The sequence below is a fragment of the Apteryx rowi genome, unplaced genomic scaffold, assembly GCF_003343035.1.
Source record: "Apteryx rowi isolate R43461 unplaced genomic scaffold, aptRow1 scaffold_417, whole genome shotgun sequence".
Taxonomy (NCBI): domain Eukaryota; kingdom Metazoa; phylum Chordata; class Aves; order Apterygiformes; family Apterygidae; genus Apteryx; species Apteryx rowi.
In genome coordinates this window covers 502,211-518,096 of record NW_020450655.1, presented here as the reverse complement: position 1 = coordinate 518,096, position 15,886 = coordinate 502,211, and the positions used below count along the sequence as shown (strand labels likewise).

General features: G+C 34.8%; 1 protein-coding gene across 1 annotated transcript in view; it reads left to right on the top strand.

Annotated features, from left to right (window-relative positions):
- Nucleotides 1–15,886, top strand: part of KLHL1 (kelch like family member 1) — a 190,842-nt gene that overhangs the window by 164,024 nt on the left and 10,932 nt on the right. The window contains exon 8 of the mRNA XM_026075972.1: nucleotides 15,327–15,539. Coding sequence (XP_025931757.1) covers nucleotides 15,327–15,539 — 213 coding nt within the window. The remainder of the gene's footprint in view (nucleotides 1–15,326; nucleotides 15,540–15,886) is intronic.

The following is a 15,886-nucleotide window of genomic DNA, read 5'->3' as shown; positions in this document are numbered from 1 at the left end:
TGGATTTGTGGGTGTCAAGTTTGCTTAAATGATCTCTAACCCACTCCTCCTCCACCAAGGGAAAGTCTTCCTTTCTCCAGACTTTCTCTGTGGTCTCCAGGGTCTGGGGTTCCTGAGGGCTGGCCTGAGCAGTAAAGACTGAAGCAAAGGCATCATTCAGTAACTCTGCCTTCTCTGCATCCTTCGTCACCAGGGCACCCACCCCATTCAGCAAAGGGCCCACATTTTCTCTAGTCTTCCTTTTGCTACTAATGTATTTGAAGAAGCCCTTCCTGTTTTCCTTGACATCTCTCACCAGATTGAATTCCAAAGGGGCCTTAGCCTTCCTCGTCACATCCCTGCATACTCTGACAAMGTTCCTATATTYCTCCCAAGTGGCCTGTCCCCCTTTCCACTTTCTGTATACTTCCTTCTTCTGGTTGAGTTTTGCCAGGAGCTCCTTGCTCGTCCATGCAGGTCTCCTGCCCCCTTTGCTTGACTTCCTACTCATAAGGATGCATCGCTCTCGAGCCTGGAGGAGGTGATGTTTGAGTATTAACCAGCTCTCTTCAATGCCCCTTCCTTCTAGGGCCCTAACCCATGGGATTCCTCCAAGCAGGTCCCTGAAGAGGCCAAAGTTTGCTCTCCTGAAGTCCAGGGTTGCGATCCTACTTAGTGCTCTGCTGCCTCCTCGCAGGAGTGTACAGGAGTGTAATAGCAGGAGTAAGCAAATTTAATTGTCAGATGGCACAAAGTAGCACAAAAGGGAACATTACTATACGGGATATGTTGGACTATTCTGCAGGAGTATTTGGATGACCCTGAGCAGCAACACAAAYGGGATATGTAATAGTATATATATGAATGAAAAGGTCTTGTGTTTGAGGAAAAATAATAATTGAAAGAGATGGAATAGTAAAAAAAAAAAAAGTGTACTTGTTAGTACAGGAAAACCAATAAAATATATCTGTGAAAAACATAAATGAAATTGAATACCACATAAAGTTTTATTCATCCTTTGGGGAAATATTTATGCTATTTGGATTACTATGTACAATTCTGATTACGAATATTGAAGAAAGACGAATTGAAATTGTAAAGTTCAAACAGGGGATACTGTGATTACCAAGAAAGCCTGACATAATGAAGAAAAGCAAAGGAACTATTAAGGAAAGAATAATGTTGGCACAGGAACAAATGGATACAAATAGATYGAGTTTAGAAGGGAAATTAGAGATATAACAAAGATGATTGGGACAGCTTTCCAATCTCAGCTAAAGGGTGTACACGAAACTCTCAGCTGGTTCTAAACTACATGTCAATCAGTTCATAAAAAGGGTAATATTGTCTGATTTCATGTGGCTCCAAAGATTAGAATCCTAGAATTTTCCTTTCCGGTAATGTGTCTGTGTGTTCCCAAATCAGCAATTGGTGCCACGTAGCAGTAACAATCTGTATTGAAGCTTTGGAGAATTTACCTCCTTTATCTTCATAGCCTGGTAGCTATTGTAGCACTTGTCATGACTGTGGAGTTTCATGGCATGGACGGGATGCAAGACTCTCATGTCCAGTAGTTCCTCCAAATTTGGAAAGAGCATCATATTTTTGGCCTTATCACTACTAACAATTCTGTTGCAGAGACTCGAAGAAAAAGAGTGCACAAACTCTCCCACAGCAGCAGATGCAGCTGGAGTTAAAACATTATTTGTGAAATGAGGGCTTATGCTAACTTCGAAGTGTATAGTGTTCTATCAAGTGTAAACAATCAGAAAAAGGATGGTGCTTTTTATTTGTGGATAACAAGGGGGAGAGAGGGGTTTTTTTTGGTAGTCATAAATAGCATGTAACTAGTTTGCAACAGCTAGTATGCAAAACTAGTGTCCTATAATGTAGAGGAGATGATGCTGAAGAAGGAATGCACTCTCCTATTTTTGAGGTGGAGACTAATAACCTTACTATGTTCCTGCAGAAAAACTTAGAAGCACCATTAGGGGACCAAAAGTACCCCTGTCTTTCCCATGACTTTTTAAAGTTATCAGCACCTGCTGTTTCGAGATTACTTCTTCAGTTTTGAAAATCAATGAGAAAAGAAAAACAAAACCAAAAAACACTGGTTGACAGTTTCCATTCAAATAAAAACTTATCTTTTCAGTAGCTAGCAAGGTATTGCTTCCTAGGCTACATTATCTATTTATTAATTTTCTCTTAACAAGTACCTATTTGAAGTATGCATGTCCTAAGAACACTGAACTTTTAYAGTAAATTTATTCATGTAATTCATTTTATAGCAGAACTAATATTCTAATAGGAAAAATGTAAGTAAAAAGAAAATTAAGTTTGTTAGTTTCCACTTACCTCTGGAATAGATGACTAACAAATACTCTCTATATCATACAAATTTATTCCAAACAATTGTATGGCACAACCATAACTGAAAGTTTACTAGACTTCCCTACTATATGTCCTTAAAAGCTACATTTTCAAAATTTACTCCTCAGTTCTGACTTGTGTGTTGGGATTATCATCATCATTCTCTTCTTGTAGTTACAGCTTTCACAGAAAAAAAAGACTGCCCCTTTACTTTTGTTTTCTTTTAACAGATATCAATAAATYTGTGCTATAAGAGGAAAAATACATAGCTGTGTGATCTGCAGATGGACTTTAAATGGTAGAACATCACAACAGTACATTGAGTTAAGTGTCAAATGTAATGACTTTGGCACACAATAGAAACTAGTTTATTCACATGGCAACTGTCTTGCAGAACCAAGGAAAAGAAATTCTGCCCTTTATTGATTGCTACAACCTCAAAGACATGCTTTAGTGAACTTTATATTTCCACCTGCTGCTGTTGTTTATACCAAATATCACACAGTGTTATTGATCTGTGATAAAGTAAAGCAAGAAATCTTAATCTTTTAAAAATAGAACTATTTTAAGTTCCACTTCAAATCAGCTTTTTACTTTTAGTTGAGAAAAAAAAAGAATATTTGTCTTCTCTGAAGAAAGATAAAAGAACTATGAGAAATGTTGCAGGAGAATAATGTTTCTCACTGGTATCTATCTGATTTTTATCTTGTTCTTTGCACAGAAAAACAACAGTGCAATTTTTGTTATTATTTGTATTACAGTCATTCTTACAGACTCCTACTGTTATTATTATTTGTATTACAGTTGTTCTTACAGACTCCATCTGAGTTTAGCCATTGTACGATGAGGGACAGAGAAGAGGGCTGCTGGGAATTGAAACTTAGTTATGCATTGTGATACTGTTTTTTGCACACTTAATCCTGAAACAATTGCCACCTACAGGAAATCTCTTAATCTCCTAAATTAGGAGGCCAAGTTTCCTATCAAATGATGGATGAATGGAGTTTGGAATAGAATGGATGTATAGCAACAAGTAAAGAAGCTGTTTAAATTAGAGAACGGTGAAAGTTAAAGGAAGGGGATTCGGTTCAAGTACTCAAGCAGCTGACCTAATATGGGGCAAATGAGCAAGTTTTGCCAGGAATTGCCTTTTCTCATACAAATCCACACTGAGAGTTCCTGGAATTATATTATTGAGCTGAGGTTCTTATCTGTAGAAAAGTATAACCTTGTCATTTAGGGAATTTATTAGTCGTATGAGACTGAAGTAGTGTCTCAAATCCAGCAGATCAAAGGTTTGAACAGAGACTGCAGGTAGATGCCCTTTAAGGATGCACAAACGTAGTTTATTTCTGCCCTCTTTTGTGAAAGCTACATCTATTTGAGCAACTTAAAATAAGGTCCAGCTGAGGTGAAGGAAGGCCTGGTAAGAAATACTGACTTTGAGACCTTTGCCAATTCTGGAATATAACGTTATTAGCATGACGTGCACAGTCTTTAAGGTGTTTTGTCCATGTCTGTTCCATGTAACACAAAGTTAACTGAAGGAAACAGTAGCTAAGCACTTGTTTTCAGAACATCAGATAACGTCTGCGCAGTAGGCATTGACTGCATTTATGCTGCTAAATAAAAGATGGGTAGAGACCAATCCCTGATGACAAGAGCAAGGAGCACAGGCCAGCACTCCCTCTCRTTACTGAGGGTTAGCTCTTTTTATACTTTTTTTTTTTTTTAAGAAAAACTAAGTTGAAAGCTTAAAAAGTATAGCCAGGGAATGAGATGGCAAATGAGCAATTTGAGCATTCAGGGGGAGTGTGCCAAAGCTCCATCTGTGGTCTTTGTTTGGTACCTTTGGTACGAAAGGCAGTAAACAAACACTCAAACATCCTTGAGGACCTGTGTCACAATTCTGATTTCAAGAAAGAGGTCAAAGGAAGGATTGCTGCTACATTCATTTTTTAAGCAGGAAAATGCAATGCAGAAAATAAGGACAAGATGCTTAAACTGACCCAAAGATATTTCTTTATGTTATAKATCAAAGCCCTAAATGTAGATCTCCTCAATCAAATTTAACGAGTGTATTGTTAGAGCAGCTTCTCTTTTAGAATTGTTTGAAAAGCCTCATCTTTCTCCATCAATTTTTTTTTTCCTTCCTTTGTAGTTCTTTCCTGCTGTCTGTATTTATCTTAGTCATCAGTATTTGAATATATTCCCTTTTCAATTCTTTACTGAAAGACWGTCCAACACAAAAATGTGAGTTTGTGTTTGTGTCCTTTATGAGATAATTTATTATTGATTGGCAGTGACAAATTTTTTTGGTTACTTGTTGTAGCATATAGAATTTATAGTGGCTTCCCCATGCTATTAACTCTACTAAAATGTTCAGAGAAGTAGAGCATACRGATGAATTTTGGAAAAGTACACATATATGCATATTTACCATTTTGTCCCTCCGCACCCATGCAAATGCATTTCTTAGATTTTCAAATAAATCACTGTCTTGTGAAGACGTTTTAGTGATGTCTACATTTATTTAAAAAAATGTGATTTTTTGGAAAATATTCAGTTATGTTCTTTCAGTTCCACCAGTTTTAACAATAGTTGGATTCATTTTGTAATGGATTTCTACACATTTGATTATTGTTTACCAGTAGTTTTCCATCTATTCTACTTTTCATTTTGAACGGAAAACATGGGGAGCTGTCCAATACAGCCATCAACATATGTGCAGGGGATTGTTTTGTTTTCAGGTCCATTAGTGAAATAAAGCTAGGAATGAAACTTGTTTTCTGTAGATCAATATTGTACCTGTGGTAAAATAGTAGTTACTTTAGTTTTATATATCCCTTATGACTACTATGCATTATTACAAAATGAATATCAGAAAATTTAGCTTGTTGAACTTTCATTTTCAAGTAAATAGCAAAATCCCAACCAAATTAAACTATGCATATGAAAGGTTCTCAAAATTGTCTTGTAGTTAGCCACTCACATGATGATATACTTGCTATGTACTGACCTTGGAGAGGCATAGGTTAATAATTCCACAAAAAGTTCTTAATAGCAGTTCAGTGTTTGGCACAAGAGAATTAGCAATGTATTACATGTATATAACCACCTACAAAACTTGATTGCATGGCTGATTACAGCCTCCTCCAGGAGTTCTGCTTCTTTGCCTTTCATGCATCATATAATAAAGTGTCAGTGGCATTTTCTCTTAGCAGAATCATTAGGGCTTATTACTAATTCAGTGCCCTACTCTGATCTTTTGTACTTTTGCACACAAATCCATATTTCCTACGTAGGAATCCCATGCAGCTCAGTGAATGTGCAATTCAATTCAATATGCATCATATTCTGCTCTCTTTTTCAAGCAAGATTTAGCTTAGTATTTCACATTCAGACTGCAAAATAGGAATCTTTGCACAGGCCTGCTTCTTTTCAAGTACCATTCATCTAGTCTAGCCCTAAAGAGGGCTAGGGAGAATACGGGCTAGATAAATGTGTGTGACTTTTCAAAGAGGACAATGAAAAATTGTGCAACTTTACAGAAAACAAGACATTTTTTTCTTCACCCCAGTGTGGCCTTACATACAGCTAGGATGTATTGCTCTTTAGAGGTCAAGTAGTTGTTAGAAAACATGGCAAATGCTTAAACCGTTGCTACATTGCAGGGGGGAACCTGACGAGCGGATCTCCTGTCAATATGCTGTGGCCAGCCTCCCTGCTGCTTATGCCATGTTTTGTACTGTGCATGTTTTAAGAGGCAATGGCTCATCCGCATGTTTTAGTGGGTATGCTCCGACATACATTTCTCTTTGTCCTTCACCAGCATGAAAAAGAGTTGTTTGGACTAGCTTACTGTCAACCCGTAGCACAACTTTACTTTTGCTGTAAGGCCCATCATTCAGATTTTCGTAATAACAAGCATTTTGTCTTTACTACACTCTTCCCTTTTCTATGAATTTTGAAATTTTGAACAACAARCTCTTATGTAGATAACAAACATAACATGGTATGATATGATTTGGGCATGTAAGAATGCTTCAGACCAAGCAGACAGAATGAGTTAACTCACTCAATTTTAATACCTAGGATGAAAAAGGCAGTCTGGTCTCTGCCTTGAACTTAAGCTTCTAAATGTACCATAAGTAACAATCTAGGCAGAAGGAGTAAGGGCCTAAAAAAAATTCATAGCTAATTTTTTTAATGTGCAGCTTCTACAACTAGTAACAGACTTTTAAAAAGAATGCAGCAATTTCTGCCTTAACTCTGATGGTCAAAACTGTAAAAGATATTAGCATCCTATATTCTGGATTATTTTAAAAGTCTTGCTTTTAATTATCATCTTCAGGGGGAGATGTCATATGAGAATTCCATTTGCTCCTTACTGATGTTATACAGGAAGAGTAGAATAATACTATCTCAAAGAGTACTTAGTGCCTATTTGCTGGGACCTGAAGGAAACCCTTGTTCAATGCAGTCAGAGAAGTCTAGAGATAGTCAGCTGACCAAATGAGGGCATTAATTTCAGAGTGGGTACATGCACGTATGTATATATATATATATATATATATGTGCATACACACACTTTATTACTTCCATATCCATATCTGTATACATCTAGAAAGATATTTAAACATCTAACTCTTACTGAAATTAAAGAAAGCTAGACATTGAATCTGATACTCACCTAAATACCTTTATGGAACTGCAGCCCTTACAACACCTATCAAATATCTAACAGGTTCAGCAGAGCAGAATGCCATGCCATCCYCACTGTCAGCTGATACTTCTATTTTTCTAATATGAAACTTGATTAACTTCTGAATACCGTTAGTATTTGGGGTAAAATGAAATGTCTTTTGAATTGGTAGATCAGCTTCAGCTGAGTCTTTCATTATTGGTTGAATTCAGTGAATTGAGAAGGATTTGTTCATTGTGCAGGTCAGAGACTAAATGATCTAAGACTTCTTTCAAGTGATCCATATAATTGAAATGCACTGCTAATTCTCATACTTCAGTAAAAACTGAAGAACTGGCTCAATTTTATTAAATAAATTAAGTATTAATATGCTGTAATTATGATTTTTAAAGTTGAAGTAAGACATCAAAATTTCATGCAAGCTAGCAAGATAAGAAAATTTGACTGAAACAATTATATTTTCCATCAGAGTGGCTTTTTTCATTACTTTTTTTCTTTAGGTTTCCTGTATTGTTGTGTCTTATTGATGAATCAGATTTATTCTTTTACAAAATCCATTTGAACAGAAAAAAGTACTATACTCGGCATACATAATTACAGTCATGTAAAGAGAGAAAATGTTTCATACTGTATGCTTTCTGCCCGCAATATTTCTCACTAACTACAAGCAAATACTTTTAAATCTTTATTTTATGAATGACATGAATATTTTACCTGATACTGAAATACAGCACTGCTCTTCCTTATCAAAAAAAAAAAAAAAAAAAAAAAAAAGCTTGCTTTCACATGTCTGTTTCCAGGAGAGATCTCAGATTATCTACCCAAGCAGAGAGTAAAAAGAAATTTGACTTAGAATGATATTAAGTGTAAATATTTTACCAATTTGACTAATTTTACAAAGCCTTTGTGCAATATGGAGAAACAGAAAAACATATTTCAAAAGCTAACTTGCAACTTATCACTCTCAGAATTTAGTCTTGGAATTTTCCTATGGTGGGAAGGGGGGGTATCTTTTTTAATGATAGCATAATTTTTTTTCTCTGTTCTTAATATATATTAGTCTGAATGTACTTTGACCTATAAATAACTTTCTACCTTAATTGAAATCCTGTAGAAGTTATTTCAGGCTCTTTTATGACAGTTTGGAAAATGCTGAAGTTTTATAAATGTTCTGTTTATTAACTGCTGCTTTTGATCAAACTCTTTTCTCGAAAAGACAGTTACTCTGCATGCTGCCATCAGGAAAAGGGGCACTTGTTGAAAATATTCTTCCTTAGCTGTAGAATCTACAAAAAGATGAATGTAATTTATAATATTTTACTCAAAATCATCCAGTAAATGAATCCTGAGACAGAGCAAAATAGAACAGTATGGTAAATGATTAAACTGACAGAAAAGATAAATATCATAAAGAACTTTAGCTCAGTCTAGCACAGAGCCATTCTATGAATTCAATAAAAATTTCTTATTTAAAGATAGGTTCACTGTATTTTTTGTTTATAAATAAGAGAGCAAATAAAGGGCCTTAAGGTAAAGTAAGCTATAGTAAGCTAGAATAAATAATTGATTACAGAGACTATTTTGCCTTAACTGTTTCATAGCCTGATACTATCATGGACATTTTGGTGGGATCTACATTCAGTCATTGGTCTTACAAAGCTAATGTAACCCCTATTATCAATTTGATTAGAATTAAATTTACTTGAAATAGGTTCTTTCTATTAGGAAACTATATGTTCTAATGTAGGAGGTAGAGCTTTGCCATAATGATATAATCCATGCAAAGGGTATTTCTCTCTGAGTAATTTTCTAGTTATTTTTTTTTTTTTTTTAATTCAGGCAATTGTTTGGGGGAGAGGAGGGTTTTTTATTTTTTTCACTTTTTTTGTCAAACTGTATTTATATCTAATTTATTCTACTACTGCATTACCAAATACATAAAATATCATTACAAATTTACACACAGAAGTAAGGCTTCATTAATAGTTTTCATTCAGAAAATTAATTCTCATTTGCAACTTGTGCCAGTGGCATAACCAATGCAGAACAGATAGATAAGTACCTTTGCTCTCCTACAGTCTCATTCCTGGGGCAAATATTGACTGACTAGGCAGCGCAGGGGTCCAGCACTGCTGCTGCTGACTACCTTCTCCCCCTTCTACTGGGCACATATCCTACGAGCTAGAGTAAACCTGTGTTGCTCTTCCAGGCACGCTCAAAGGGCACAAAGTGGTGCACAGGGGCCTAAGCAAAGACAGGATGTAGTCTTTGATATTCATAGTGAAACAATTCTGAAAGGCAAAACCTCATTAAGAAATGCAGCAAAGGCATGATTTAACTGTTTTCACAAGCCATACTACCTCCGATCAAAGGCAGCCTAGCCTTTTGAGGTTGTCTTGTCAAACTGAGTTTAAAAATGGCTTCTGTGATTATTTATCAAAGGTTAGCAACCACAGCACTGAGGTAAATGCTTTTCATTGAACCAGTCACGATTTATCCTAATGTCTTCTACTTTAAGCCTCCATTGTAGTTTCTAGCCATTTTAATATGAAAACATGTTTTAGGAATCTCTGCCCACCTTAATACAAAAAGGAAGTGACCAAACCTTGAAGTGCCAATTTTCCAGTTCAGATGAGATTGAGTTTGGTCTAAATTCATGCCTGCTCACAATGTCTGAATAAACTGGGGAAGAGAATTCCATAGTATCTCCACAAGCAAAACTTTCACTGTGATCAGTGGAAATAAAAGTACTCAGTACTGAATCCTCTCTTCTCCTTGTTGATCTTCCCCCTGTAAACAGTGACATTTATAATAAAAATCCCAACAGTTTTAATAGGATGCACAAGTAAGTGAGCTATTCAGTAAATAGAATTTTTCCAACTGAAAAAGGAACAAAGATTTTGGATAGACTTACCATGTGATTGAGAGCATACTTATTTCTCTAGTTTTCTTTTTAAGTGCACAATGTTGAAAATAAAAGTCTTGCAATACTGTAGGTACTCAAAAGCTAMTAAGAAATATGAAATCTACATGAAGTTTACAAATGCCAGGAGCCTGGGAGAAATGGAAAAAATAGAACTATGTCTTTGATGCCAAGTGAGAGCTTTTCAGGATGGTATATTTACTATATAGCAGGCATACAGTAAAAGAACAGTCGGAAGTAGTACACGCTGTTTAGCGATGGTAAAATTGCCAAGATAATACTGTGAAATAGCAAGGTGAAAGTAACAAACGAGAAAAAAATTGAGGAACTTTGCTAAATTCAGAGTCGTTCGTTTTTCTGTCATCTCTGAATTCTGCAAGTACTTGCACATGAAACTGAAAGTCTACTTACAAGTATTTTCAACAAATCAGTCAAATCAGAGGTACCTAGTGACAAAAGAAATAGAATTGAATACAGTTAAGAGAGGTAAGAGTAGCCCTGGAAATCACACGGCTGAGGTCTGACCTTAATTATGCCAGACTTTCATATATATCATTTAAAGAAATATAATATATTTTTCCCTATAGAGATTTTAGCTCTAAACAGTTACTGAGGAAGACAAAGATGCAAAAATGGATATATTCTAAGTCACCTTATAAATAGGACCATGAGCACTAAGAAGCATGTAAGATTGCTAAGTATCTTTGGAAGTAAGTGTTGCAATAATGTTGCCAGAGCAAGAGAAGATATGAGAAAAAGTAGAATGTCATAAATATTTAATAAGTTTGTGAAAGTTTCTGAAGAAATAACTAAAATAGATATTACAAATCCCAAAAGAATCATTTAGCAGTGCATATAGTTAGGATGACTGAAAACCAGGTAGATAATCTTTTCTTGGAAGACCTTCCAACCAGTGAAAGAGAATGGAGTTATTAACACTGTATGAGACCTAGGTACTTTAAAGTGTAACTTATGAGCTAAAGAAGACAGATGAGAGCAAACTTCCATATAGCCAGTAGAGCTAGGGAGCTATATATATGTATATTAATTATTATTATTATTTATCTAGCTTTAGGTTCATTATTTGCTTAATAACAGTTGTTATTAATAACACTGTTAAGCTTAAATTCTTTGGCCAAGAAAGAGCCGTTTGTGGTGAAATAAGAAAAAACAGCAATAATCCATCATAACTTCCTTAGAACTATCCTGAACTTTCAGCACTGGTTGCAGAGTGGTTCTGCAGTCATTTTAGGCTAAGGAGAGTGACCATGGCTTAGGAAACTTGGCATAGGGGTAGAAGAAATTCCTTTGGCTTTTCCAACTCCTCTGCTACTTGTGGACAGGTGCAAATATAACTCATAACTGAGGTGTCCAGGTTCAGTCACAATACCGCATTAAAACCAGAGCTTTAAAATGATTATTTGTTTTCAACTTTTATTTCTCTGAACTAGACCTTTGTGAAATAAAATTTTACTGTTAGTCTACAGAACTGTTACTCGCTGAGATATAAACACAATCAAAATCTAAAATGATAGTTCCAAAACCTAATTTTGGAAACTATTTTTGTTTTGACCTAAATGGCATAGAGAGTTTAAACAAGAACTAGCTGGCCTCACTAGCTGGCTAAAACTGTTATCAGATGCTTATGAACAACATATACTGTCTCCTTACTGGCAATTCAGAAATGCTAGATGTTCTGCTTTTATKTATATTTTAATAAGTCTCCTAATTAAAATAGAGGAATGAAAAACAGAATGCTTTGCTTTCAGTGTGGAAATATCAGCTTATATATTTATTTCAGTGGAAAGACAATGAAATAAAACAGAACTTTCATGACAGAAGAGATAAGAAATAAATGGGTAGGTATTCAGATTTGGGAAATGCATGATCACTCTCACCGGCCTCCACAGAAGTCTTGATACTGTGCACTTTTGAAAACATTGTGAAGTGTTTAGTTGTCCAAATAGTGAATTGGAAGTCTATTTAGAAATCTCAGGCTCAGAAATGTTGGTCTTAATTTTTAGAGATCAATCTACATGCAATTGTCTACAACCATTTCATTTGCCTGCTTCACCTCCAGCAATCATTCTAGTAAGGCATGTATCTTTTGTGTATCTTTGTCATATCTGCTAGGCTCGTGGGAATGTCACAGTACCCTGGGGCAGCTAAACCAAGTCCCAGATCTTTTCTGAAAGGAATAGTAACTTACACAGCTAATATCCACCTATGTGTAAATGCCTGCATTTAAACAGAGTTGAATCATGTGTGTACATTTTGTTGAGGGCTGTGCTACAGTTTTTTTTTTCTTTCTCTCTGCTATAGAAAAATGTAGAGAAGTAGAAGCAGTAGCTGAAGTGGAAGTGGTCAACTGAATTATTCTTTAGGCTCTCTTGACTACCCTGACAACACTGATAAGAATAGTTTAATGCTGTAGGTACCCACATATTAACACTTACATGTAAGTGTCTTAATCTTGAGTTGTATCCCACCTGTAGATACCAGAAAATCGCATACAAAGTTAAATGTCTTAAGTTTGCATCTACAGATATAGTTGTGAAAGAGTTTGTTTTCCTTAACATCCTATCTCACATAGTGGAGCCATGGGTTCTTGTGGTTATTTTTGTTAGAGCACATGTCTGTCAGGTGGTATCAAAATGTTCCCTGGCTTCTGTGACATATGTAGTGTTAGAATTATACTTCCTCATTCATCAGCACCAATGCCAAGGAAACGTAATGGTAATTGTACACTTAAGTAGCTCTGAATTCATGGAGCATTTAGGACAGTAAAAGCTTCCAAATGAATAATTGCTTCACGCAGGGAGCTTTTGCATCCTAAATTGCTCAATGGTTGGACTTTAAAATAGCCTGCGTTTCTATTAGTTAATCTCCAGGCACTGTAGAAAAGGCAGCAGACTGCAAAAGGAGTAATATAAGAAATGAATGCAGCATGGTAATAGTGGGAAAGAGCAGTCAGAACTCTTTCCTCCTGGGAACCATTATAAATGGAGGAAGGAAACAAGTTTCTTGCCGACAGATAGTTACAAATGCAATTGAATTTTTGTTAAACTGTATTTTTACAATTTCACTTTTAAAATATTTTCAGACGTTTTCCAGAACTTCCCTATTGATCTCAACCTTTATAATATATTCTGATGAAAAAAATCAACATGCAGTGCCTGTGAGTGTCATTTTCCTTACCTGCTGAATAGACATTTTAACGTTAGCATAGATAAGAATTTTCTTCGATTTAACGCAGACCTTGCAAAAACAAAGTCTGTCCTGCATTGCATATTTAGTCTTTACTATATCGAAAATGTAAAATTCATTCTGAACATGAGCCTCCCATTGCAAGTACATGGAATAGGCTGAATATAAGATCAAAGACTGACTACAGTTTTCCTTATGGCTTCTTATTTAGCATACAGAACTTTTGCAATATTAACTAGTTTATTTATTTATTGTAAGAGGAGAGAATTARGAGTTTGTGAATCTATTCAGTATTAAAGAATTGTAGAAGATAGCATAGTAAAATACAAGACAACAGTAGTTAGACTAACTCCCACTGCCTAGATGCATGATAAAAACACAGAGAAGCTATCATCACCGGATTAGAAATTTTTGTTTGCTTAATTTTTTGGGGGAGGTGATTAGAGCAATATACTGTATTTTGGGCATTCTGTCAGTGTCAATTGATAAAGTGATATTTGTGGACTGTTCCAGGAATTTTTAACAAAGTAGCTGAAAAACATGGATTTTGTAATCATATTATTATTATTGTAGTTGAATGTCAACACATCAAGTTTTTGGAACAAGTATATGAATTATATTCTAAGTTATATTATAAAGTTTTATAAATATATATTATAAATTAAATTATGTAAATTGTATAATACAAAATACATATTTTTTGCATGTCATATAAATGCAAAACAATAATTGTCCTTCTCAAAACTGTTGTTTCCTGATATCAGTATACTACTGCTGTTATAGTAACCTTCTATGGATACTTTTTATTATCTTAATCCTGCCACTTCCATGGTTTTGTTCTTGGAAACACACAGTGTTGTTTTCGGTCAACACTTCGTTCAAATAAGAACAGTCATACTAGGTTATACCCAAAGTCTGAAATAGATCAGAAGGATAAGAATTTGCCAAGTAGAAATAGAAATAGTTCAGAAACAGCCTTGAATCTGGTATCCATCAATGAACATTAATGGATATTTAAGAAAGTATGTAAGGTCCATACACATACATTTGTTAAGCCCTTTGTCCATCATATTCAGTTTAGGACTTTCTGAACCATACCACCAATGACCTCATTCTCTTTGAATTTGTTTATTTTCATTTTGAACCCATTTATCCTTTTGTTCTTCACAATATTCTCTTAAAAAACAAATGCTGCATTTATTCTGTGTTTTCAGGAAAAAGGAAAGAATCCTTCCCTTTTTGTCTTATGATATTGTTTTATAACTTTATACTATGCCAGTTGTTTCTAGCACTGTGTGAAATAGTTAACTAACTTCTCTATTAAGCTTTCCCATATCATTCATGTTTTTATTGAACTGTTTCCCTCATATTCTTCAGATAGAAGAATACTTGACTGTTTAGTTTCTCCTAATATAGATGATAAACCATGTCTCTAATTAAACTTGTGCAGTATCTTAACCTTTGTTTGTTCTATTAATACGTGAGAGCTTAGTTAGCGTATTTTAGAAGAACCAAGATTCTGCAGAATCAAACTTAGTATTTCCTTTACAGCTTTTAAATAGTATTACCATCATCTCATTTTATAATAATACATAACCAATGCCAAAATTAATGACATTGTTTCCATATAATTTTAAGAGGTGGTGTGATTTGTATTCTGCACCAATCATAGCTCAGTGAGCTATTTGCAGCAAGCAATGTATTTGGTTAATTTACTATCCTTTTCTATTTGGTCATTGTCTTTGAACAGGCTTTGGTTTTTAAAAATCTGTTTGCTATTCAAAATTATTCATCAGATGACAAGCAAATATGTTTCAGCCTCTAGATTATATGTGAATAATTTGCCACAACTATTGTTCCACATGTTTACTCTTAGTTTTACAATTCATGCACTATAATTTTTCTTCAAAACTAGGTAGTGCTGCTTTCCATTAAGGAGGGCAAACCACTAAGTAGAATGTGAATTTGGTAATACATTAAAAACATCTATGTTTCCTGAACATATGAAATTCGTATGAGTTTGAGGTGATATTTTTTTTTCTGTTGCAGATGATAGATAAACAAACAGACACTCCTTATTTTTACTTCCTCATTTCTGAGTTCTTGTTTTATTAACAAATTTATTTGTGTGGGTTTTCTTAGGTTATATTCAGTAGGAGGTCGGGATGGAAGTTCCTGCTTGAGTTCAATGGAATATTAYGATCCTCACACAAATAAATGGAATATGTGTGCTCCAATGTGTAAGAGAAGAGGAGGCGTAGGAGTAGCTACATGTGATGGATTTCTTTATGCAGTTGGAGGCCATGATGCTCCTGCTTCTAACCATTGTTCCCGCCTGCTGGACTATGTAGAAAGGTATTCGATCAGTATATAATTGTACAAGCTTTTTTTTTTTTTTTTTTTTGAATACCAGATGAAATCTGGAAGCATCATTTTCTCAGTTAAATTATGGTGAAATTAAACTGATGTTTGCCAATGAATGGCAATGAATGAAATACCTACTTCCTATTTACTTGAAAAATTCCACAGAAGTTTGTGGGGAAAAAAAATATTTGGAGTTTATTTTCTTTCACACTTTTTCACATTACTATTATATATTATCATGGACACAAAACTACAGTCTTTTCACATCTCCTTTAAGAAGATATTACACATTGCAGAGAACTAAACATTACAGAGATAAAAATTCAGGCTTGAAACAA